Source organism: Pseudopipra pipra, chromosome 3 (genome assembly GCF_036250125.1).
Source record: "Pseudopipra pipra isolate bDixPip1 chromosome 3, bDixPip1.hap1, whole genome shotgun sequence".
Classification (NCBI taxonomy): Eukaryota; Metazoa; Chordata; class Aves; order Passeriformes; family Pipridae; genus Pseudopipra; species Pseudopipra pipra.
In genome coordinates, this window is record NC_087551.1 from 46,901,119 (window position 1) to 46,928,379 (window position 27,261).

Here is a 27,261-nt window from a genome sequence, read left to right on the forward strand (position 1 = left end):
GGATCAGCTCCTCTTTATCTTTGAACTATGAGTTGGAGAACTAATGTTTGTTTCCAGTTTAGTATTATTCTACACGGTGTGGAAGTTTTTTATTATTTTTCAAGCCTATTTTAAAAACTAGTGTATTTTCCAGATCTTTGCCATCCTATGTAACATTCACATCAAACTTTTACCACAATGTACAAGTGTATGGAAACACTTTCGAGTATTACTGCAGTAGCACCTCACAGCATATTGCTAAATGCAAGGCAGTGAGCCTCGCACACAAGCCCATAAGGCTAGCAGTTTAATAGGATGGCACCAAAGCAACGCACTTGGTAGTTGAAGCATCACAATTACCACAGGCACAGTTATCTTCTGATAATACTTCTGTAAATTCTGAAGGTAATTTCAGCAACCAGCATAACCCAGACAAGGTATTACTATAACTTGCACACCTTCCTGACATGCTTTTTGCTCAGCTCTAACTGGCTATGCTTTTTGGACACGTTAAGGTAAGCTAATTAATGTCACCTCTATGCTAGCAGCAAACGTACCACGCTGTTTTTCATCATGGCTCTAATAGTGAATCCGTCGCAGGCCTGCTCCTTGTTCTTCTTCTCCCGCTGCCGGGGGCACCTGTCACCTGCGGGCTTCGAGGGGCCGGAGCCCGCCTTGTCCACTACCATCTCCCCACCGGCGCCCGCGACGGACCAGAGGAGAAATACGGACTGGAACAAACAAGCGAACATCAGCGCCCCGTGCCCAGCCAGTTAGAAGGCGGCAGCAGCTCTAACTCCGCTCTTTTCAGGATCAGCGATACCCCCCCACACCCCTCTCGCGCCTTCCTTCCCCCCTCCAGGACCCCTTCTGCATCATCCCAGCTCGTCCCCCCCCTACTCCACCGTGTCCAGCCCTTCATCACCACCTGCTGTCCTTGTCCCCCGGGGACTTCTCCCCCCCCGCCGGCCGCTGTGCCCCCGCCGGCTGCGGCCCTGCGGTCCCTCCCTCACGGGGTCCGTTGGGCACCGGCCGCCGCGGGCGGTCCCCCGGACACGCGACCGTTGCCAGGCAACGCGTCAACAACCCGCCTGGGAAGCGCGAAGGGAGCCGGAGAGAGACCCAGCGGCCCCGCCCGGCTGTGCCCCCCCTCGGTGCGCCGAAGACCGAGGCGACAGACGGCAATCAGGGAGAAAGTCATTAGCGAAGGTGGGGGCTGGAGGGGCGTGGAGGGAGAGGCGATCACGTGGGCAGAGTAGGGGCCGGTGTGAAGCGGCGAAAAACTACGTTACCCAGGGGGCCTCGCGCGCGCTTCAAGGAGGCGCATGCGCATTCCGCGCCGGCACGCCCCGCCCGCTGTCTCGCGACTCCACCGGTCGGCTGCCGGGGAAGCGCTCGAGCGGGAGGGCGCGGCCGGCACGTGCGCGCGCGTGTACGCGGCCCCCCTTCTCCACCCTCGCCGCCATGATCGGTGAGTGAGCGCGTCAGGGAGCGAGCCCGGATGCGGGTCCGCCCTTTCCTGCCCGCCCCTTCTCTGCCTTCGCCGTCGCTGCTGCTCTGTCTGCGGCCTCGGGGGGCAGCGGGGGCCGGCTCGCCTCCCTTCGATTCCCCTCCCTCCCCGCCCGCCTCCCCCGGTGCTTCGGCGGGGCGGGAGCGCGCCCCTGGACGAGCCGGCGCTGCCTTCGGTGCTGCGCGCGCCGGTCCCAGCGCGTGGTGCGCCCGTCGGGGCCGCGCGGGGACCCGGGGGGCAGAGGGCGAGAGGGGTCGGTGCCCGCCTGTGGGACGGGGGGCCTGGCCAAGGCCTTGTCACTGAGGTCATTTTTAAGTTCATTTTTATTCCTTCTCCGTATATCGACTGTGAATACCTTTGGGCGAGGTTCTGTGTGATCTGCGAACTTTTTTGCCTTGCCAGCATTTATAAAAACGTGTTATTGGTCGGGCGTGGTGGTTGCTGGCGGTGGCATGACAAAGAAGGAACTTGGGCCGGACAGTGTTGGCACTTTGACCCTGTGGTCCTTGAGCATGGTTCCTGTGCCTATCCAATGCTAGTGCAACACGTGAATCTCTTGTTCCAGCAGTGGCTTTTCTCCTGTTCCTTGTAAGATGAATCTCTACCTGGGGAGTTCACAAATGACACATTTCATCTCACATTCACTTTCTCAATATCAAGAATTATTTAAAATAAGACCTATAAAATGTAGTGGATGCATGTGTAATCTAACAATTCCTTGCTGTCCTCAGACTTACTGTTTCATCATCACTGTAGGTGTCATAATTGCTGACTATGTAAGACCCAATGAAGTTGAAAACCATGCGTTTTTTTGTAAAAATATGTATTGTTTTTAAATTGAACATCTCGAAAGTGACCTAGAATCCTATGGGTTTTTCAATTAGATGTTCTTTTTTTCTTAGCAGCACAGGGCCATAAGTTTGTGGGTAGTGTTCTTTTTCTAAAAGCTTTGTTAAAGCTAAAAAGAAAGTTAAAAGCAGTTAGTTTTCAGTATGTATAAATACTTCTGCAAATAGTCTCTTCCTAGTTGTGGAGTTTTGCTTCCTGGACTTTCTTGTCATTTGGGCTATTTTTGCCTTTTGTAGATGAGAATATTTTAAATTAAAGGCTTGGCTTAAGGAAAGCACAGAGGGTTAGGTATTCCGCTGTTTTTTAATTTTGCAGTGTTGTCTGCTGATATGGTGTATTGCTGTAGTATATAAAATACACGCGTTAACAGAGCTACAGTGTGTGTTTGCTTTTGTATGCTTCAGAAAAGTAAGTTGAGTGCACCTGAGGGACAGCCCATGTGGTTACAGCGTGGATGCCTCTAGCCCTCACACTGAAATCTAAATATTTACTTATGCTCATGAATATAAATGTTATATGACTGATGAATGATAATTTTATTTTCACTGTGGCAGACGGAAATGTTTGTGAATATTGATTATAAAACGTACATACTAATTAGTTGCAAATTTATAAACGAAGCTTTACATGAGTTGCAACCTGCCGTGGTTTAACCCCATCAGGCAACTAAGTACCAAGAAGCCGCTCAATCCCTCCTTCCTTGCCCGGGGGGGATGGGGAGGGGAGTCGAGGGGGGGGTGGGGGTGGGGGAAAAAGAAAGTAAAACTTGTGGGTTGAGGAAAGAACAGTTCAATAATTAAACCAAAGTAAAATACAATGGTAATGCTGTTAAGGCTAATGACGATGATAATTGTAGTGAAAAGGAGAGAGAGGAATGAAGCCCAAGAGAAACAAAGGGATGCACAATACGGCTGCTCACCGCCACTGATTGATGCCCAGCCCGTCCTCCAGGCCAGCTCCCACCAGTTCTGTATACTGATGTTCTGTGGTATGGAATAGCCCTGTGGCCAGTTCAGGTCAGCTGTCCTGGTCACACTCTCTCTGAGCTTCTTGTGCACCTACTCTTTGGTGGACCATGGGAAACGGAAAAGTCCTTGACTTAGGGTAAGCACTACTTAGCAACAACTAAATATCAGTGTATTACCAACATTATTCTCACAGGAAAGTCAAAACACAGCATCGTACCATTCTTATAAGAATTAACTCTATCCCAGCCAAAATCAGGACAATACACTCCCCCACCTCCCAAAACCACAGGAATTGTCCTCAAAGTATACGACGTAGAGACCTAGTCCAATTTCTTGCTTTTTGAAAAGTCTCCTCTAAACACTTGTGAGCTGGGAATACCATGGCAAAATTGGGGGCTGGAGGGGAAAGGTGAGATAATTTGTGTCATCTGTGCCCAGTTTTTTTTACCTGTGTGTTTAAGAGAACTTTCCGATGAAGCACATGGTATATTTTCCAAAATATTTTAAAGTATCATATCTCTGGCAATGTTTTATGTTCTCTTGGGTTAATGCTATAATGTAACTGTGCAACACACAATAACATGATAGTTAATTCCTGTAATCAATCTTTATTTTTCCTTCCCTTCCTTGTCACCGATGTATCTCACCAGGTCCCATGGACTTGTACACATTCAGATTCCTTAAATGATAATTTGAATCCAGACTGAGCTAGTTAAGTGACTTGAGGTTTCAAAACCTCCACTTAATTAGGGACATGGGAGATTTTGGGTTTGTTTGTGGTAGGTTTTTTATGTTTATTTCATTTATTTAATACCCTACATTTGCTTACCATTGGATCAGCTGAAAACCAGTGTTGGTACAGGGGCAGTGACAACTCACAATTGGATTGTGAGGTGATTCTTAGTCAACGGCCCTGGCAATGATATTACCTTTCTGAGCACCTCCTCTTGAGTTTTCAAGAAGTACTACGGTAAAAAAACCCCAAAACCAAACCTGATTTTAAACAAAGATGATACCAGGGCAGCTTTGTGGAATTTTTAAGGAAATAAATTTTGCTCTTAAAGAGCAAAAAAAGCACGGGAGAAGTCCCCAAACTGTTTTAAAATTGTAGAAGATGGGCTCTATGTAGTTAATATTGGCAGGTCAGCATGTCTGTGGTGGTTGGGAGATGCAGGTGGTGGTAAAGGCAGGTAGCGAAGGGCTTTGACAATGAAATATGATTGGTATGGCAGTAATCAAGTTAAAGGGGAATGGGAGCCTGAGTGAAAGTTTGAGCTATTTGGATGACCGATCGCTCCTCTGTGTTGCACCTTTTTTCAGTGTGTTGGTAATCTACTTTCTGCATAAATATTTCTCCTTGTTATGAAAATAACCTTGGGGAACCAAAATAAGAATAAACCTTTTCAGAATTTCCCTGAATGTATTTAGACCAGAAAACAATGGTGCTAGCATAGCAACCGAAGGAAAAATATTTTGGGAACTTTCTACTTAGATGTTTTGGTCTTATGCTGCAATTTTGGGTTTCTTTCTTTTGTTGTCATCTTGATGTTCTGTTTCAGTGTATGTAATGCTATGGACAGTTCCACTACAATATGTACTTTTCACTGAATAAATAACTCATGTTGTAGTTCACTTACTTCACGAGCATGCGGAATAATCTTTCCAATGTTTAGTTTGATGAAACAAAACCTAAACCTCAGACTGTCAAAGGCTACTTGTATTCCCTATGCGACCTGTTTTGCTCAAGTTGTTTTGAGGCTTTTCTCATCTGTTAGGGGAGCTGTATTGTACTGTGTGTACAGAATTGCATCATGAAACATTGTGTGTTTTACTGGGTTTATATTTTATTGATTGTTTTCCTACAAAATGCTTTCTTATGACTATCAGCCAAGTTTTATAAAGTTAGTATCATTTGAGGAAGATTATCTTCATAAGGCAGTTGGGTTTTGTTAGATATACATGAGCATTCTGGATTTCTTTGTTTCCATGAAGAGAGATGGGAAGGCTTTTTGCTTGGATTTCTTTTCGAAAGAAAAGTAGCAAGGGGGAGAAAAACTGGGGGCTTCTTTGCGCTTTTTTCAGTATTTTTGGTTAATTGTTTTGGATTTTTTTAATGGATACAGTATTATAATATCGAGGCACGTTGGAAACTAATTAAGCAGTGGCTAAGGGAGTTCTGATGAGTGTGCTGAGTTTTTCAGATAAGGCCCTACAGATAGAGTATTGATCTGACAATTTCTTAAAATTATTTCCCATGTATGTAATGTGTAAACTTAGTATCAATTACCAAAACCTTTGGTCCAGCCTATCTGTGAGGTGAGAATAAAGTTAAGAATTTCAAATTCCACTTATTCCCAGAAAAAAGTTAGGAAAAGACCTATGCTAAGAAAACATGAAAATTTAGAAAATATTTTAGAAAGAATAACAGCAAATACTACTACTTAAGAGTCCTTGCCAAAGTAATGTGTGTGTCTTTTGTAGATACATTGGAAGCCAAAGACATTATTTGATTCTGTTGTGATAATATTGCCTCAAGAGGCAAAGTGGGTTTCTTAATTGGAACCACATATATCCTCATTTACTGAAATAAATTAATTGGATTACCATACACTGTATCATGAAACTGTCAGCTGTGTCAGTGGTCAGGCCACAGAAGCAAATAATACTGAGAATGGTGCAGGCCTTCCAAGTTGTTATATTCAGGAGAAACCCAAGGGAGAGTAAAACCTTTAGTGGGAACTTTGTTACTTTGCCAGACAGATTTATGTAAAAGAGATAAATTCATTATTTTCAATCAATTTTATTGTTTAATGATATATTTTTTTAATGTACCGTGTATAAGTATTGTTGGACTGAAAATCAACTTCTAACACAAAATGTAGCCAGTGATGTATACAGCTTTCCATTAAAAGAAGAAAAAAATGGTAATGTCAGAAATGTGCAGCTATGTATCCACAATTCACAGAATACCACTACAAAGGTTGGTGTGGAGATAATTAGTTGTCAAGCTTTAATTATATAATTGTCAGTTATTTCACAATACATGATTTTTTTCCTTCTGAACTACAGTGTAGGTGGGGCAAATGTTTGTGCTTTATGAGGACTTATAGTCATTAAGTAACTAAATTTTAGTATGGAAAATTATGTCCTTTAAAATCTATAATTTACAATTTTTCAGTTTCTGAATGTTGTACTTCAGGCCTCTCCTAGTCCCTCTGTATTTCGATTGGTTCGAAAGGAAGGGAAAGATGGATGACCTTACAAAAGAAGGATAAAAATCCATTAGATTTATCTGATATAGAAAAATGCATCATAGCCTTTTGCCTGTTTGATTCCTGAGGCTGGACAAGATGGAGAAAGACTTAGTTCATTACTGTACACCTTTTGACTGAAGCCTGCTGCCGCAACCCGCAGGGATAAAGGAAAGGGTTGAGCACTGCAATAAGGGTTCTCACACGATTGAAGGTGAGGGAAGCAATGCCAACGTTTATTAGGAGGGTAACAACTTATATAGGGTTGGACAAGGGGTGGTACTTGGGCTAGGGAGGAGTATGGGATTGACAACTAGGGAGGTAAGGTGATTGGGTAGCTGGGTCAGGAAAGGAGGGGTTTGGATGTCTCCGGGGGTAAGGACCAATGGGTGCTACCTCTGCACTGCACCAAAACCTAGCCAATGGCAGGCAGAGGAGCGGGAAAACAGGGAAAGGCGGGAAAACCTGAGGGAAGAAGAAGGGGACAACATGGTGGACAAAATTTTAAAACAACAACTGGGGTACATAAAACAGTATAACAGCATAACAACAAACTGGGGAGTAACTGGGGTACAACAGACGCATTCGGTGGGTGTCATAATAGGTATTGGGTGTCAAGTCCGGTATATTTAAGTCCATTTAGGGGTTATAGATTTTTCTCCACGCTTCGTAGCGCTCCCACTCCTCCTTGTCTCCTCCAACATCTCCCCCTTCTTTATTTCTTTGGGCAGTTGTTAGGTTGGCCTCGATGGTTTTCATCAACATCCTCCGCAGACACACAACTAAACAGGGTAAGAGAACACAAACAGACACCGAACCAAAAAGAAACAGAACAGCTAGCATAACGAGTTTCTTTGTCCAGGGGGGAAAATTTGGTAACTGAATCCAATCAAAGAGGCTGTCGAGACCGCCTCCTCTGTCCTGATGAATCTCCCGGACCAATCCTTTGAGCTGGTTGATGCTTTGATGTATAGATTCGGAGTGGTCTGAGAAATTCATGCAGCACATGCCTTCAAATTCCTGACACCCGTGACCGTGTGCCAGGAGAAGGAAATCAATGGCGGCTCGATTCTGCAAAGATACCTCTTTCAGCTTCTGGGTGTCTTCGAGCAGGCCCTCTATCGCCTGGGTGGTAGCGTTCGCCTCCTTGGTCAACCAGCAGCCAAGGTGCGTGAGGAGAGAGAGGGCATGCGCTGTCCCTATCCCAGGGATAGGGAAAGACGCCCAGAAGTTCCTCACTCTGGACCAAATGTGAATATTGGAGTCACAGTCCTCGGGGAAGGGCAGAGGAGTCGGCCAATACTGTGGCCTTCCAAGATTCACATGTGGTGCAGGGAGAGAATTTTGCATCCGAATCGGTTCTGGTTCAGGGAGGGTCTTTGAAACAACGACTGGCTTGGAGGCAACGGGTTTGGGAGCAACGGGTTTAGGAAAACGAAGAGGGGCGCCCATGGAAAATGAAAGGGACCTTTTGGCTCTTTGTTTTGGGTGTACCAATTGATTCTCAAAATAGAATTTAGCCGGATTAAACAGGGCAAGTTTTCCTACTGTGCAAGGACCTCCCTCCGGGTAGGCTCTAATTCCGGGCCATGCCCGATCCCCGCACAGTAGGAAAAATCCCTTGGGGAGCCTCATATTTTGTGGGATGTGCTCGGTGGGTATGGTGGTGGCCACCGAGCCATTGCACCACGGGGAATGTGTCCCTTTGTAGATGGGTTTATATGCAGTGACATTAAGAGGGGTAAACAGAATAGGTTGGGTGTACCGGTGGAAAATGATACATGCAGTGGAAGGGAGTGAACCTAAAAGATCGATTTCTTGAAAAGGGACGTCTGCGAAGGTAAGTGAGGATATAGCTTGTGCCATGTTAGGGGAGTTTAGTTGGAGGGATCCCTGGGCCCGCGTTTGTGATACAAACGCGGGCCATTCGGATGGAGTAACGGGGATCCCAATCAGACATGTCTTAAAAGGACTGCCTGCGCTGGTCAAGGCTAGGCATAAGGTGTCGGTGCCTGTAGCCTTGGCCAGCGTTACCCATAGATTTTGCTGGGGCTGATTCATCCATCCTTGAAGCGGGATGGTAGTCGCGGGATGGATGACCGCAGCCGCGAGGAGGATCCGTAGGAGAAGTGTTGTTCGAAGCATGGTCTCTTCTTAAGTGGTGGTTGTCGTCGATTCTCGGTAGATCTTTACCCGTCGGGCAGGGACCCACTTTGGCCCGTCAGGACCTGCAACGCAAGCGTAGCCCTTCCCCCAGGTGATTAAGGGGAAAGGGCCCGTCCATTTTTCTGTTAGTGGGTCTCGAAATAGCACCTTGGCTTTCTGATCAGTCAGAGCCGATGTTGTGGCTCTGAAATGGCGATCCACAGGACTTTTGCTTGCGCGAGTTTCCGTGTCCTCCATCATGTTGAGAAAGTTAAGAACATACATCACTTTCTCTAATTTTTCTTGGGGGGAGAGGCCAATACTCCCCCCTTTCTGTTTTTTGAGCATGTTCTTAACATTTTGATGCGCACGCTCTACAATACCTTGCCCTGTGGGGTTGTGGGGAATCCCTGTGGTATGCTGTATCCCCCACTGTTCAAAAAACTTCTTCGCGTCTGCAGACACATAGGAGGGTCCATTATCGGTCTTAATCTGTTTTGGGACTCCCATCCTTGCGAATGCAGACAGGAAGTGTTTCTTGACATGACTACTCCTCTCCCCAGGATGCGCGGTGGCCACAATCATTTTAGAGAATGTGTCAATAGACACATGTACATATTTTAGCTTCCCAAATTCGGCCACATGGGTTACGTCTGACTGCCAGATCTCCAGGGGCGACAAACCCCTTGGGTTTGTCCCCTCTGGGACGACTGGTGTAAGTGTTTGGCAGTCAGCGCAAGCCTTTAAGATTTCTTTTGCTTGAGATAATTTGAGTCCGAATTGCTTTTGCAGCGATCGCGCATTCTGGTGAAAAAATTCATGCGAGAGTTTCGCCTGCTGATATAAATTGGGGGTTACAACCATACCTGCTAGATGGTCAGCAAGTTGATTCCCCTCCGCCACAGGACCGGGTAGAGTGGTGTGTGAGCGGGTGTGGACAATATAGTAGCCGAATTCGCGATTTTCTATCAAAAACAACAATTTGGTTAGCAATTGGAATAAACTCTGATTGGTAACATCTTTTAAATAGGAATTTTCAATTCTTTTTACCACACCCACTACATATGCCGAATCAGAAATAATGTTTATTGGCTCACCACTGAAAATTTGGAAGGCGCGTACAACTGCTGAGAGTTCCACTATTTGAGGAGAACCTTGAACCTTGTGGATATCTTGACGCCAATCACCGTTTTCTCTCCACACTATTACGGCGTTCCTGGTTCTCCCCGAGCCATCGGTAAAAATAGTCTTTGCATTTGGAATTGGATTTTCAGATTGCACAATTTTGAGCCGGATCGGAAGATGTATTAATCTCTGAATAAATGGGCACGCCGGGAGATGTAGCCGAATCTCTCCCGGGTAACCCCCGATGGCTATTTGAAAATCAGTGGAGGTCTGCAGCAGTTGATCTAAGTGTTCAGAAGTTAGCGGGAGGTAGATAAAATTTGGTTCTTCCCCACTAAGTTCTAAACACCTAGTGCGACCTTTTGATATTATTTTGCCAATCATCTCAACTAAAGTGGTGATGGTCTTACCGAATTGATGAGGGAGGAACATCCACTCCCACAAGCAAAAGTCTCTGTAGTCGCTGGTAAACTGCCCCAGGAGGGCCAACGGTTGTCTTTGTTCCTTGATGACTACTAAGGAGGATGGCAGTCCCTCCATCCTCCTGCATGATTGTCTTTCGGAGATTTTCTTTTCAACAGTAGCAAGGGATTCGAGAGCTTCAGATGTTAAACAACGGGGGGAGGACAGATCAGCGTCACCTCGTAGCAGCTCGAAAAGGGGGTGCAGATCCCCTGTTGTGATCCCCAGTACAGGTCGGATCCAATTGATCGCACCCAGTAACTTCTGGAGGTCATTTAAAGTTCGGACATTCTTGTCAATCGTCACTGATTGAGGTCTAATATTTTTGGCATTAATTTGGAGTCCGAGATACCTCCATGGTGCTTCCCTTTGCACTTTCTCAGGGGAAATCTCCAATCCATTATTTTTTAGTGCTGAGATTGTGGAATTTAAGGTTTCATCAACTGCCAATTGATTTTTGGCGCTGATCAATACATCATCCATATAATGGAAGATGATTGACTGCGGATATTGCGACCGAATTGGCCTCAACACCTCTGCCACAAACATCTGGCAGAGAGTTGGGGAATTTTTCATCCCCTGGGGAAGCACACGCCACTGGAACCTGCGGTGAGGTTCACAAGAGTTGATTGCCGGGACTGAAAAAGCGAATCGGACCGAATCAGCCGGATTGAGGAATATATGAAAAAAGCAGTCCTTTATATCAATCACCACCAGGGGCCATTCAGCAGGGAGCATGGATGGTGAAGGCATTCCCTGCTGGAGGGCTCCCATTGGCTCCAGGACTTCATTTACTTTGCGCAGGTCCTGGAGAAATCTCCAGGAACCTGAGGACTTTTGAATTACGAACACTGGAGTGTTCCAGGGACTGGTGGAAGACTCCAAGTGTCCTTTTTCCAATTCCTGATTGACCAGATCATTTAAAATTTGCAGCTTTTTTGACTGTAGGGGCCACTGATCAACCCAGACTGGCGTGTCAGTCTTCCAGCTCAGTCTGGGGAGCTGCTTTACTTCAGTGACCCCCTCTAAAAATTTTGTTCAGGAGTCAGGGTGCCCAATTTGAGCTCCCACTGCTCCATGGCGTCCCGTCCCCATAAAGTGACCGGAATATTCAATACATACGGTTGGAGGGACGCTGGTCTACCCTCCGGCCCGTAGATGGTTAAGACTTCCCGACTCCTGACGGGCTGCTGCGTTCCCCCCACACCGCTCACACGGACGTAGGCTGTCTGTGCTGGCCACGCGTGTGGCCAGTCTCTGGAGGCAATGATAGTCACGTCCGCCCCCGTGTCGAGGAGGCCCTCCACCTTGACTCGCTGTGGTCTTTTGGGCTGCGGATAATAAATAAAACATGTTAGGAGTGGGCGAGATGACTTTACAGTGGTGGTCCATAGGACCTCCCTTTCTGCTTCCTGCCTCTTCTCCTCATCCGCCGACAAGACACACAGTAAGTCTTCAGTGGAGACCATCTTCGCCACGGGGAAGCGGTCCTCCAGCTGTACAGGGGGAAGATGCACAGTTAGACAAACGGCAATGTTGTTATTTGCCAAGCCCGTCAGGAGAGTGGGAACGACTACAATTCCCTTGCTGACTGCTGAAAAGTGCGATGTTATTAAATAAGTTAAATCGGGGTCAACAGGGCCAGATGGTATGACCCTTGCAAGTTGTTCATAGGAACTTAAGTGTGTTGATGGATGTATAGCATGTAGGACAATCCATGGTAGGGTCTTGCATTGTTCCCGGGTGGGAACAGGGTCTGCTGGGGGCAGTCGAGTTACGGGGTAGCTGGGCGTGGCTGGCGCAAGATGGAATGGGGGGCAACTTGTGTCATCGCGCCCCCCCTGGCGCTCAGCTCCCCGTTTCCCGACTGCTCGCAGGGACAGTGACTTAGGTTGGGCATAGACGAAAAAGTCACTTTCTTACGGAGTTTGGGAGATGGTTTTGGGGAGAGGGGTTCACCATTAATGTTGGTCTTGGACCTGCAATTGGCAGTCCAATGGCGCCCCTTCCCACACCTGCGACACAAGGTATTTGGCAGGTTTGGCTCCGACCGAAATTTTGGGCAATGTTTTCTAAAGTGCCCTTTTTCCCCGCATTCAAAGCAGTGCTGGGGCCCCGAAAATGCTGCGGCCATGACCCGTGCTTTATTGGCGTTGGAATAGACATTTTTACATGCCTCGATCATTTCCAACAGGGTGGGATCTTTAAGCATTTTTAGAACCCTCTGGCAGTCCTCATTTGCTTTTTCAATCACTAGCCGATTAAATAAAATTTCTTGGGATTCTTTCTGTTGGACCTGCCGAGCAATTGCCTCTTTGAGCCTTGTAATAAAATCAACAAAAGGCTCCTTGGTTCCTTGGTTGATCAGGGTAAAAGAGGGCGCTTGCACATAGGCATCCGCCACTCTTTTAACCGCTTCTAAGGCCAATTCTTTGGTTGTGTTTAATAATTTGGGGTCTAATCGAGTCTGATCCCCCCTGTTGGAATAATTTCCCTCGCCATAGAGCATGTCAATGGCCTGCCTGGTTGGAATCCCCCTTCTTTCCATTTTTTCGTTGACAAAGGCAACGATTCTTTTTTTCCATTCAGCCTCGAAAACCGAGGCTTGAACGGTAGTAAAAAGACCTCCTATGACGGCCCGAATATCATAGGGGATTAATGTATACGCAAGGAAGAAGGATTCCAAGAGGCCTATAGTGAATGGGGCCCCCAACCCATATTCCACGATCGCCTTTTTGGTGTCCTTCAACATTGGATAGGACACCGGTCTCCACTCGGGGGGTTTCCCCTCCTCGTAATAGACCGGAAATGCCCTTAAGAATTCAACGTCCTGGGCTCGCGCCGCTTCCTCCCGGAAGGCCTCCCAGATGTCCGGAACGGAGGATTGCCTCTCCGGGGAACGCGGCGCCCACTCATCATCATAATCTAAGTCGCGGTGAGCGGGGTAGGCCTTGGTGTCATGGGGCCTACGGGCGCGGCCATCTTTCCGGAAGACCGGTTTGGCCTTTGCTTTGGCCCCGCCCACTACTTCCTGCCGGTGACGTGCAGGGGACGCGTCCGGGGAGGAGACCGGGGTGGCGGAAGTGGGCGTGTCGGAAGGCGCGTCGGGGGAGGGACTTCTCGCGCCACGAGTGGGAGGAGAGGGAGGCGGCCCACGGGGTGGAGCTACGGGGGCCCGCCTCTTCTTTTCCCGCGCTGGTTTCCCGCGCTCTTCACCCTCCCCCCTTCTCTCTTGGTGACGCTGGGGTCCCTCCTCGCCGCCATTTTGTGATCGACGCTTTCTTCTTCCGCGCTCCCTCCCGCCATCTTCTAAGGTGGTGTCCGTGTGTGTGTCCTCCCCGCCATTTTGTGTGTCATTAGAGTCCATTTTAATGTCCATGTCTTTGGTTGTGTCCTGAGTGAGGCTGGTGTTGGCATTCATCATTTGGTGCTGTAGCACCATCAGAATGAGCCTCCAAGCAATTAATGCTTCCTTGGCTAATTTTCCGCCTCTGTCAGAGTCCCGCCATAGATTGTACCCTAGGGCTTGCCATTTGTCCAGTGAGATGTTATCATGGATGGCAAAGCCCTGGCGGTCTAGCCACCTCGCTAACGCCTTAGCTGATTTTTTATCAAGCGGGTGGCCGTGTTCAATGACGAAGTCTTTGAGGCGTCTGTACACAAACTTTTGAGAGGTAGAGAGTGTCAGACCCATGGTGTAATGCGGGGACACTCTCCGATGTTACTCCTCTCTTAAAAATAAAATATAGGGTGTGGAGTGAAGGGTGGGTGTTAGGGATGTCCCTCGAGGCTCACCTGTCTGGTGCGCGACCCACACGACCGTCGGGGTCTGTAGCCGTCTGCTTCTCGAGGGAGGGTTGGCGGAACAGTCGTCCCTCTTGACGCTGCCTGATCCCAGGTGAAGACACGGGAGTTCCCTTGATGCAAGGGACCTTCAACCGGGCCCCACGTTGGGCGCCACTTGCCGCAACCCGCAGGGATAAAGGAAAGGGTTGAGCACTGCAATAAGGGTTCTCACACGATTGAAGGTGAGGGAAGCAATGCCAACGTTTATTAGGAGGGTAACAACTTATATAGGGTTGGACAAGGGGTGGTACTTGGGCTAGGGAGGAGTATGGGATTGACAACTAGGGAGGTAAGGTGATTGGGTAGCTGGGTCAGGAAAGGAGGGGTTTGGATGTCTCCGGGGGTAAGGACCAATGGGTGCTACCTCTGCACTGCACCAAAACCTAGCCAATGGCAGGCAGAGGAGCGGGAAAACAGGGAAAGGCGGGAAAACCTGAGGGAAGAAGAAGGGGACAACATGGTGGACAAAATTTTAAAACAACAACTGGGGTACATAAAACAGTATAACAGCATAACAACAAACTGGGGAGTAACTGGGGTACAACAGACGCATTCGGTGGGTGTCATAATAGGTATTGGGTGTCAAGTCCGGTATATTTAAGTCCATTTAGGGGTTATAGATTTTTCTCCACGCTTCGTAGCGCTCCCACTCCTCCTTGTCTCCTCCAACAGCCTGCCTGATTGTACTAAACCAGGTTTTAAGCAGTAAATCTTCTGTTCCATTGTTTTTCTCAACACATGTTCGTGTTTACATTAATATTGTTAAAGTTTGACCCAGGAAAAATTGTAGCACCAAAGTTTTTCTTTGAGGCATATGAAAATAACTGTGAGATATTTGCCATGTTCTTACAAAATCTCTGTTAAAATGACGAGACAAGGAATCATTTAAGTTCTCCAGTCATTAGTCAAATATTAAATTCGATGTCAGTGATCTTAAGGGTAGAAATTAATGAAGAATTAATCATGAGACTGGCTTTTATTTCATGCCCTTGAGCAATTTGTACAGTGGTAGCTGGTATTTGTGCTGGTAAACATGTACCTCTTCTTGAAGAAGGCAGTTTGATTAATGATTTCTCATGAATTCAGCCAAAAGATTGCAGTAAATAACTTGTCACAATTATGATGCATTAAGTACATGGTAGCTTTATGTAAGACGTTTCAGTGATGTCTTTTCTTACAGTGGCTACAGGCCTATAATGAATAAGACACAAAATCTTTGGCAACTCCTTCTAAATATATCACAATGCCTTTCAAAACAAGTGACATCATAAATTATATGCTTCAGAGAAATTATGTTAACTGTTTTCCTGCTTTTTATTTCTAAGCAGTTAGATTACAGCAGAACCTTGCTCTTGGACTTCAGAACTATTTGAGGCTGTCTGCAGAATTGAATACATCTATTCATGCTAACAGTCTCAAGGAAGGAAATTTTAAGACTCTGACTCTAAAACTATTTTAAAGCTTTCATCCCCTCTCCTGACCTCTGAGTTTATTATAATATATGCCATTATTTTCTTTTCCATTTACCTTTGGAAGAGGGAGAATAATGATGATGACACACACATCTAAAAAGAACCATGGGGCATTGTCCATTAAACATCTCCGGTATAAATTATCTGGATCCTGCATACAGTTTTTAACACACACCTCTTGTCTGTATTCCTGTTCTCATTGTTGAGGAATACTGTTGACTTTCTGTACTTGGCTGGTTTGAGCTAAATTGAAATGATGAAACAAAGCTGGTTACCAAAGGAATGTTCTTGAGGAATGCCTTGCCATTCACCTCTTCCCTTTTTAACCGTCATATTGGAAATCTGACCAATGAGATTGTGGGTTTATTTTCTGAATATGTTGAAAGTTCTTCTGTTTTGTATTATTTGTCCCTATAGCATAGAACTTTTGGTAAGGAAACAACACAGATTTTTTTGTGCTTTGTTTGATTCTATGTTTTTTGTAATTGTTTTGACATTCTCTTCCAATTTGGGGACACAGTTTGCCTTTGCCTCCAGGCTCTAAGCCTAGACCCCTCTGCAGAGAGCATAAGCAGTCCTGACATGAGTATATGAAAGAAAAGCGTTTAGAAGTTGATTTGATTAATTGTTTAAGTACTTCAGAAGCTGATAAAGATGAATGAAGATCCTAATTGAGGAAAGAGCTTGTCATTCCGTGGCAGTTTAAAGGGCAGAAAGGTTATAATGTATTAATGTTTAGGAAATGAAAGCACAGCTTTTTAGAGAGCACTTGCTATCAAATGGAGTTGGTTGTGCTGTGTTATTGTGAAGGTGTTGTGAACAATACGTTTATTACCACGAGTCCTCGTTTGCTTTAGTTTATCTATGAAAACTTATTCATGTGTTTACAAATGTCTGATTTTTTTTTTTGTGTACTAGATAAGAGTAGGCTTATGCACTAAATTCAGTTACATTTGTGAATTGTTTGTGATACGCAAAAAACGCAAACAAAAAAAGCAAACTTGTCTTTCCAGAAACAAAAATATGCTTGTTTTGTTCATCAGTGTTGTGATGAGCAATGTGAGTGTTGTTTTGTTAAAAGTGTAAAGCTTTTCTGCATTATGATGTAGTTCCAGTACTTCCTTTACTTTGTGGTTTTTTTTTTCTTTCCAATATCTTCTTGCTGTTTGTGCTGCTGTTTTCTTTATCTTTTGTTTAGCATTTCTAAATGTCTTGCTCAGTGGTGAATTCCCTCTCTTAGTTCATTGATTCTTTTTTTTTTTCCTAGTAAATTTAGTCAATAGAACTGTTTTTGTCAGATCTAATATATCAGATATAATAACTTTCAGTGTATAGAGCTAAGGATATTTAGTTAACTTCACTAAAGTAAGAATCACAAGAAACTGAGACTTTTCAAGCCTATTGTGTGAGCTATTTCTCTAACACACCCTTTCCATTAGTGCAAACGTTAGACCTGCTTGAATTTTTCTCTTCAAAATTCAAGGAACAGTGTTCAGCTGCTTTCTGTCATAATAATTTCCTATGTGTTTTTTTTTTATTTTCTAAATGTCAATCCAGTAACTTTTTGTGAATATGTTTTGATGTCATAGAAAAAGACTTTTCCATTGTCTTTATTGGTGTTAAAGGACTGTGGATGAAAACAAAATTGGTTCATATTGGACATCGTATTGCATATCTGGCATATGGTTCACCTTTCAATATTTTTTTTTTTATAAGTTGAAATATCTTTGGTACATTTATGTACCATTTCTTCCCTTTTCTGATACAGTGTCCTTTGTGGAATACTCTCAGTGGAAACATATGTTCAGAACTTCTAAGTAATTACACTATTACTAAAAGCTTTGTAATTAGATTACTGAAAATAAATGTTGAAAAAATTTGATTTTCATTTATCCAGTCATAGCAATTTCATTCCAGTTTTCTTTCTGGCTGATTGAAAAAACATGGCAGGACAAAGTCAAAGACTGTGTAGAATTTTTAAGTCTGGTATAGACCAGTTCTTGAAGAAGAAAATGGAGGTTAGAGCAGTTTTTAGTATGAGAGAGCAAGATTTTTTTTTTAAAAAAAGAAAATATATATTGACCATTTTAACAGTACTTTCTTAGTGGTAGATGCCTCTCCTTGGCAAACTGGATTGAGATAACTGAAGCATGAGCTTGTCTGTCTGTGATAATTGACCCTATTTCTCAGAAATCACAGGCTCAGTATGTGTTTAAGCTGCTTTGTTTACAGAAAATTGCCTTTATTACCTTTATCCTTTCTTTAAAGAATGAATTTGTTGCTGTGATGAAATGGCTGCAGCTTAAGGGGGAAAAGGTATTTACTGCCAAGAACAGTTTTCAGGCTCTACAGCCTAAGATATTGATGCAACAAAAAACCCAAACAAACTGGAAAACAAATCTTTCATTTTGCTCTAGCACAGTTAGGGCACAGGACTTCAAAAATTCTTGGTCAGATGTGCAACAAGATGACAAAACCAGGAACTATAGAACTATACCTTGTCTACCTTCTTCTTTGTCTTTTGTACCTCCTCTGGAAAATACAGAGTCTTTTAAGAACAGGAGATGTTGTCTTAATGGTCCTGAACAAAAAGGCCATGTCTGTTATGGTCTCACCAAGCCCTGGTGTATTAGTGTGTTAACATGCTATGTATTTTTAATTCAAACTGTATGAAACTACAAGCTGACCTTCAAGCTGAGTATTTTTTACATACTCCACCTAAATTTAAGATATTTTATTCCACTAACTCTGCTACTGTTTAATATTTGGCTTTAGTCTGGTGTGTGCTCTATGTAAGTAGCTGGAGTTCTGAGGCAGAAAAAATTCGAAACTTGGCTAATGATTTGTGTTTGGAATTTTTAAATTTTTGGTTGGCTTTTTTTTTTCATGGTCTACTTTTCATTCTGCTTGCCCTCATTATACATAATAAAAGAGCAATTGAAGCTGAAAAGTTTTTTTTACAGTACTTCTAACAATTTCCATTAGAATTATCTTGTTGGAAGGAAATATTCCATCTGGTTTACTTTTTAACACAGCAAAACTCCTTAGTGAGTTGTGTGGTGGAGCCTGGCTGAATTCCCCACAATGAGGCTCTTGGCCCTAAGCAAGATGAGCACAATCTGTTTCCCATATTGTTAATAAAGGGAGACTTTCTTCATTTGCTTCTTTGTTGCATTATGTTTACGTTTTATGCCTCCCTTTCTTGGAATAGCTGCTTTCCTGCTGTTCTCTGTTCTTTTTTTTTCAGTACAGGTAAAATGAAAACACATTACAACCTTATAAAAGTACCGAGTGCTGCTTTGAAATAACATTAAAACTCAAAATTTTCAAGTATAGCATGGTTCTTTGGCCACATCAGTCTCATAAAACACCTGAAGCTCAGGAGAGGCACTTCTGGAGCCATTTCTGTTGCCTTACTAGTTCAGCAAATAAATACAAGACTTGAGTATTGAGACGTGTTCTAAAATCAATTGGAGTCACACAGCTGATCCCAGCACTGCTCTGAAAGTTTACCTGTGCTGTCTGAATTCAGCTAACTTCTTCAGTCTGTAGCTTTATTCTTCCATCTGTACCTGAGAATTACTGAGAGTCATATATACTTAACATAAGCTGATTTTACTGTGGAGTGTGTGTGACTCTGCTTAGGTATTATGAAATGTCACCTCTGAATTAATTCTGGATTAAATTTACTGGTTTTTTTTTACTGATCTGAAGATAAAAATAATTTCACATTTAAAAATTAAACCTCAGATACTTCAGAATGGTATTTTAAACCACACAGTTAATTTACCTTTATATCAAATAAATGAACTCTGCTACTTCTCCTTTAGCAGAGATTTTGGGTTCTTAGGTAATATCCTGACTGAAGGACATGAAATTTACATTAAAATGAACAGACTGTTTTGTGACACTGGCTTCATAAAATCATGTCATGAACACATTTGGGATTTGTTTTTTTTCTTCTCAACTGTGTAGAGTTTTACATTCAAAATGCTGACTAATACTCAAATGCTACTAATAATTCTTGTTGCTGGTATTACTTGTATTTGATAACAGACTTAAGATGTTTCTCATTATGTACTCCACTTCTGAAGGCTAAGGATTTCCCTATGTTCTTCTGACAGTGACAATAGTTCCAACATACGTTTTCCATTTCTGATTTTTCAACGTTAAGAAATCAGCATTTCTTTTTAATGTAAGTAAAATTGAAAAAATTAAGCACTCTCCATGGGTAATATTGGAATTATTTCTCTAATTCTGGTAGGAACCTAAGATGTCCTTGCGTATCACTGTGTGCAGTGAGTATTCAGTATCAATTCCCATTTCATTTCAAATGTGTTATTTTAGAACTGTTCATATAATCAGTTTCCTGGACTAAGAAAGCACACAGCGAGCTGTAAACCAATTTAGGATGCAATTGCCATACACAAAAAATGAAACAGTTGATTTCATGTGAATACAGCTTTTGAAATCTTATTTGGCTTCTAGACATGAATGTGAATAGGCAGCTCTTTGAGGACAAAGGACTATGCACACAGGGAGAATTTTTATTTACTTTGCCACTTGTGCAAAGGGGGGTTAAGATAAAAAAAATCAAGAAATGTTTGGTTACTTTGTTCATTTTATCTACATGAAATTGTTGTGCATATCTGCTGCATATTCTTAGTAGGGAATTAGACCTTGTTTACTCAACAGTTATGTTATAGTCAAATAAGACAATGCTGATTTCTTCAGAAGGAAAGTTTGGGTCACTTTTATTAGTTCCCAGCTGGATTTAGTTATAAACTATCTTAGAAGAAACAAGTGACTTTTTGAGAAGGCTTCCCAACTGTTTTGGCCATAAGTCAGTAACAAAATTCTGTTTGTCCTTGGGGTTTATGTCAGGAAACGCAACCTTCCTGGGCTAATGCATTACTGAATAGGGAGCGAATGAGAAACACCAGGGAGTAGTTATTGTGAGGATGATACAGAATCTGTACCCAAAAGCCTGACCTCCCTTGTTTTCTCCAGCATTATCAGAACCGATTCATCTAAAGTTTGCCTTTAAAAGTATGTAGATAATGTGTCTGTGGAATGATGATACAGGTGAAGCCAGGTAACACCTGAAAAGCGAACTTAAGCAATATAAAGAGTTAAGCACAAAATGTAGAAGCAAGCTTTAGCAAGGCACATAGAATTCAGCATTATGAAAGCGGAGACAATAAATTCACTGAGGTACAGGTCGCGCTGACACAGGAGAACATAAACATGAACAGAAAATGCTAGTACACACAAAAAGAGACATATGGGGAGGAAACCAAAGAGATAAAGAGAGGGACATGCCAAGAAATTAGGTATTGGTGCCAAATACCGAAACTCTCTGCCAAATTCATAAGGAAGCTACCCAAATTAGGGAAGGTTCAAAAGTTTAGGAGGATGATGATGAAAAGGACACGAGGTTCATGATGAAGGAAGACCGGAACTCCCACCGAAGTTCTCCCCAAATTAAGGACCACGCCTCTAACTCCGCCTCAACTCCACCTGTTATGAATATTAAAAGTAGATGTTGCAATGTAATGAATATTCATAATATATGATGTAATTGCTTGGCAAAACGTGTATAAAAGTTGGATTGTGTGTTTCTCGAGTTGGAGCAGTTTGTCCAGGGCGACCTGGCTGCTCCCCGGCCGTAAAATAAATACCTCCTGCTTATAGGCTGAAATTCTGTCTCTGAGCAGTTTCTCCGTGCCTTGTTTTGGGGCATAAAATTGGCATCAATTTGGCGACCGCGGCAGGACGGGGGGGGTCTTCCTGAGCCAGGACCCAAGGGGCCGGGACGCTCTCAGGGCCCCCCGACTGAATTTTTGTCGGCAGAGTCTCCCAGACCCCTTGGATCTGCGCAACGGTGGACAAGAACCTCCTGCTTCAAATTAAGAGGTATTTATGTTTTGAACTGCAGTTTATAAAAGAAAGTAATTAAGTTGGTGGGGATAGGACGCTATCGCCCAAAAGGGAGCTGGGGGACGCCTCAGCATTAGCCTTAAAGCTGGGTTAGAGTCCCAGGTATTGAAAGTTGCAGGTTAGAGTCCTGCCAAGAAAGGGTTAGAGTCCCTAAACGGGTTAGAGTCCCGGCACTGCAGTGTAAAATTGTCTTTTCTTTGTAATGCTGTGTTCACCCTTTATGTTTCTGTGTCTTGTTTGCAAATGTTCTTGCTTTAATTTACCCTGATCATTCTTTGTTTGTTTGTTTGTTTTGTGTAAGATATTGTCTGGTAATGCATTGGAAACTGTGCTCGATTCAGAAAATTAACCATTTTTAATTCTTCCGAGGCTGTTTGAGAGTTTCGAGGAGCTTTAGGACCCAGAAAGCTCCTTGTACTAGCAAAGAATTCTTGGAATGCGGTTTCTCTTGCTAAATGTTCTGGTTTTTGTCAACGAGTAAAACGAAACTAAAATAAGCTGTTTAGATACTGAGAGAGAGTCTCATTTACGATTTCATTGCTTGCAGCAGTTTGTTTGTCTGTTGTAAAAAATTAGATGTTGTGTTTTTCATATATGGTATAGTTCTTAAGACGTCTTTTTAACTCTATATGGGAAATGATTGCAATCTCAGTTCTATAAAAGTGAATAAGCTCTTGCCGGCACGTATAAATCCTAGGATTAAAATCTGTCCTTTCTGTTATTGTTCACTGTATGTTAGAGCTTTGTGTAACAATTGTGGTAAATATATTCTGGGTCCAAGAGGAACACAAGAAATAGCGCTCAATCGTACCCTTACCTTCTACTGTATACGCTGTTGGTCAAATCAAGATTTGGCAGAAACTAAGTGGGTGAGATTTTATTGTTGCCACACTCATAGACAGGTATTTGTAACATCTTGGTTGCATTTTCTGTAAGAAGTGTGTTTTATAGTTTGCAGCAACATCCTGTGAGTTTGTGGTAACATAAATCGGACAGCCGACAGCAAAGCCATATCTCTCGGTCTGCGGCGCCATCTCGCGACCTTGCTCGGTAACGCAGATTGCTCAGATAGAAACCAGAAGGTAGGAAAGTTCTCCTATATCAAGTGTGCAAGTGTGAATGTGAGTGTGATTGAGACGCGGCTCTGCTGCGGGGCGAGTGGGAGTCCCGCTCTGCGGTTCCTGTTCTCCGCGAGGAGCCAGGCCAGAAACGGACGAAGCGATTGGAGATTGCGTACATGAAGTATTGGGGCAGAATCAGAAATACTCTAAGACGGTGGAATAGGATAAGGAAAGTATTGCGATTTAAAGTAGAATTTACTGACATACCGAAAGCTACACAGTGTGAACACATTGGTGGAAGCCTAGCCCGATTGGACATAGAAGCACGAATTCAGAGACAAGAATTGCTTGACATAATAGAATATCACGTAAAGGAATTCATAAGAAGAATAGAAAAGGAGAGTGGGAGGTTGGGATACGATCCACTAGTATTAGAAGAGTTTCTTGATTGGACACCCGTTTGGGAACACGATCCCCAGATTAGTTGGTATATTACTGACGCACAGATAGTAGAAAAATCTGGAAGAGCACCCTATAAGTTTGTCTGGTGAGCCCCTACCTCTCACAAAACCTTATCCATTACTACATCACCAGGCCCTACGATAATAATGGGAAGCCAGCAAAGTAAGGACATAAATATGAAAACCCCCCTGGGGTGTATCCTAAAGCATTGGAGAGATCTAGGGGGAGCCCCAGGAGGAAACATAAGCAAGAAAACACTCTTAAAGTACTGCACGCAATGGTGGCCTCTGTATAAACTAGATGATGATGAGAAATGGCCACCTGAAGGGACAACAAATTACAACACTATTTTACAGCTTATGTTGTTCCTCCGTCGACTGGGCAAGTGGGATGAAGTGATGTATTGCGACATGTTTTTCACGCTCAGGAATAAGCCTGAGTGGCAGAGAGAATGCGGAGTAAATGTTGCACCGCAGGACCCCTTGGTTTTAGCTTTGGAAAAGGATAAGAAAAATTTGAAACCAAAGGGACGTTGTTGTGATGCTTGTAGTATCGGACAACAGTGTCTTAAATTAAAAAGAAGGGACAGTGAAGAAGAAAGTAGAATAAGTTTATGGGAGTACCAACCATATGCTCCAGGATACGGGATACCACGACCAAAGCGGAGAGAAGGTGAAGGAGACACTAGCCTATTAGGAGATATTTCGCTAGAGCTAGGAAGATCCAGGACCGGAGCTAGTCCTCAAAAATCAAAAGACAGTTGGGAAGAAAGTAGCCCATCAAAATCGGAGAGCCCCCAAGGAGAAAGCAGCTCGCAGGGACTGAGTAGTCCACAGGGGTCAGAAAGTTACAGAGAAGAAAGTTACAGAGAGGAAGAGGTCGATAAGGAAAAAAGTAGCCTGATGAGACCGGAGGGTCACGGGGAAGAGAGTAGTCCGCCTAAACCAAAAGACGACAGGAATAGAGATACCAGTACACCGAGAAAAGAAGACAGTGTCTACAGAGTGGAAACTAGTACACCAAGAGATGCTAGTCATGAGAATGAAAGTAGCCCACCAAGACTAAGAGGTAACGAAAAAGAGGGCGATTCCCCCAAGGGAGGATGTAGTGGTATTATTATTCAAGGGGAAAAGGAAGACAACACCCAAAGGTTAAACATAGTGATTCAAATAGATGATAAGAGAGATACCAGAGGGACAGAAGAAGGGGAAGAGAGCAGCCCCGGGCAGGCTGAGCGCCGACAGCGTCTCCTCCAAACCCAGAGAGAGAAGCGACTGGACTGTGTGAATCATGCTAGAGGGTTGGCAGAAGATGACTGGGCAGGAACGGGAAGTGAGGACGAAGAACCGAAACGAGGGAAAAGAAAAGAAAAGAGAAAGAATAGAACAGACACTAGAACCCAAGAAGAAGACGACCCTGGAGAAGGAACTAGCCACCCACACTACACCAGGTCTATAGCTCGAAAGGAAGCAAAAGAAAGAATCGAGAGAAGTTATACAGTAGCTCCCCTTCGACAGATAATGCCCATTGCAGGAGACCGGGGGCGGGTAAAGGTACCATTCACAGCAAGTGATTTGAATAGTTGGAGAGAAGAAGCCCGGAATTTTAGGAAGAACCCAGAGGGGGTGGCTAAGAGGTTCGAGTTGATTGCAAAGAACCTAGATATCGACTGGAGTGATATAGAAGTAATGCTGTCAGAATTAACAGAAACGGAAAAAGAGCTGGTATTGAAAACAGGAAGAGATAGTGCCGCCGTATTGCCCGAAGAATTGGAAGTTGTATTCCCAAGTAAAAATCCAGAGTGGGATCCAAATAACCCCAATCATTATGAGCTGCTGGTGCAATATAGGAAGCTAATAGCATTAGGTCTGCGGAAAGCAATACCTAAAGCCATTAACTGGGCAGCTTTGTATGATGTTAGACAGGGAAAGGATGAAAGTCCCTCAGAATTTCTAGATAGACTTAGGACTGCCATGAGACAATACACACCCTTAGACCCAGCATCGGAAGAGGGGAGACAACAACTGCTAGGGCTAGTAATGGGGCAGTGCACTTCAGATATTAGAAAGAAACTACAAAAACTTAAACATCCAGCAAATAAAGATTTAGAGACATTGATGAATGAGGCCTGGGAAGTATACAACAACAGAGAAAAAGAAGAGAAAAAGAGGGAAGATAAAAGAGTTGCTCGGATCGTAGCAGTAGCAGTGGCAGCCCAAAATACAAAATTCCAAGACACAAGTGCCAGGGGTAGAGGTCGTGGTTACCCTATGAGAGGGAGGGGAGGATTCAGACCCCAACCCATCAGGGTAGGACCAGATCAATGTTCCAATTGCTTTCAGTTAGGCCATTGGAGGCGAGACTGTCCCCAGCTAAGAGAAAGGCTTGCAAACACTGCCATTGCACATCAGAGCAGTGACTGAGGGGGACCGGTGAGTCGTTCCCTAGCAGACCCACTGGTTAAAATGGAGCTAGGGGAAGGTGAAAAAGAATTAGATTTTTTGATTGATACAGGAGCAACATTTTCAGTTTTAAATCAAGAATTAGTACCAAAGAGTGATGAGTTTGTACAAGTTGTGGGAGCAACAGGCCAACCAGAAAAAGCTTACTTCCTAAAACCTATTAAATATAAAATTGGAAAGCAAATGGGGATCCATCAATTTCTATATTTACCAAATTCTCCAAAGCCTTTACTAGGAAGGGATTTACTGGAAAATTTGGGAGCTGTAATAAAATTCAACAAAGACAAACTCGAATTCCAGGTAAATGAAGAACAACTGATTGCAGCTTTAAGTCTGACAATCAGTTGCATAGAACCAAAACCTGAGAGTCGTAATATCGAGCGAATTATGAGCGAGGCATACCCATTGGTATGGGCCACTGATGTACCTGGGAAATCCAAACAAGCAACACCTATTGCTATTGAACTTATACCTGGAGCAAGACCAGTAGTAAGGAAGCAGTATCCCCTGAGATTAGAAGACAGGAAAGGGGTCGAACCCATAATTGAGAAATTTTTGGAATTAGGACTATTAGTGGAATGTGAATCAGATTATAACACACCGATCCTGCCAGTGAAGAAACCAAACGGAACTTATAGACTGGTTCAAGATTTAAGAGCTGTAAATGCAATAACTAAAACTCTACACCCAGTGGTGGCAAACCCTTATACCCTCTTGACTAAGCTAAAGGACAATTTAATTTGGTTCACAGTGTTAGATCTAAAAGATGCATTCTTTTGCCTTCCCTTAGCCCCAGAAAGCCAAAAGATTTTTGCCTTTGAATGGGAATCTGTGAGTAAAGGGAGAAAGACCCAATTAACCTGGACAGTGTTACCTCAAGGCTACAAAAACAGTCCAACAATCTTTGGGAATCAATTAGCCAAAGAATTGGAACAATGGGAAAGGCCACAGGGGGATGGTACTCTTCTGCAATACGTGGATGATCTGCTGATTGCAACTGAGTCAGAAGAAGAGTGTGTTAAATGGACTATTTCTTTGTTGAATTTCTTGGGACTAAGTGGATATCGAGTCTCTCAACAGAAAGCGCAACTGGTGCAAGAAAAGGTAGTATACCTGGGATATGAGATCTCCAGAGGACAACGATCCCTAGGAACAGCGAGGAAAGAAGCCATTTGCCAGATGCCCAGACCAGAAACGGTGAGAGATCTACGAGCCTTTCTGGGAATGACAGGTTGGTGTCGCTTATGGATCTACCAATATGGGGTACTCGCCAAGCCATTGTATGATTTATTAAAGGAAGCTAAGAGTATCCTAGTTTGGACTCCCGAAGCAGAGGGAGCTTTTAAGAGACTAAAACAAGAACTCATGAGAGCCCCGGCTTTGGGCCTCCCTGATGTAACAAAACCATTCTGGCTGTTCTCTCATGAACGGCAAGGGATGGCTTTAGGAGTCTTGGCGCAACAGTTGGGACCACACAAAAGAGTTGTGGCCTATTTCTCCAAACAGCTGGATGAAGTAAGCAAAGGATGGCCCAGCTGTTTGAAAGCGGTGGCCGCAGTGATCATAAATATAGAAGAGGCCAGAAAACTCACGATGGGCCAGAAAATGACTGTGTTAGTGTCCCACACTGTGTCTGCTGTACTAGAACAGAAAGGTGGCCATTGGTTGTCACCTTCCAGATTCCTAAAGTACCAAGCAATCCTAGCTGAATCAGATGACGTAACCATTC

General features: G+C 43.8%; 1 protein-coding gene across 3 annotated transcripts in view; it reads left to right on the forward strand.

Annotated features, from left to right (window-relative positions):
* The window catches only part of PRKN (parkin RBR E3 ubiquitin protein ligase), a 782,243-nt gene that overhangs the window by 51,234 nt on the left and 703,748 nt on the right, over positions 1 to 27,261 (forward strand). For 2 of the 3 annotated variants that reach the window (XM_064648967.1, XM_064648968.1), the window contains exons 2-3: positions 537 to 710; positions 908 to 1,188. In XM_064648967.1, the coding sequence (XP_064505037.1) occupies positions 553 to 710; positions 908 to 1,188 (439 nt within the window). In that variant the 5' untranslated portion in view covers positions 537 to 552. The other variant, XM_064648969.1, reaches the window with a different exon arrangement.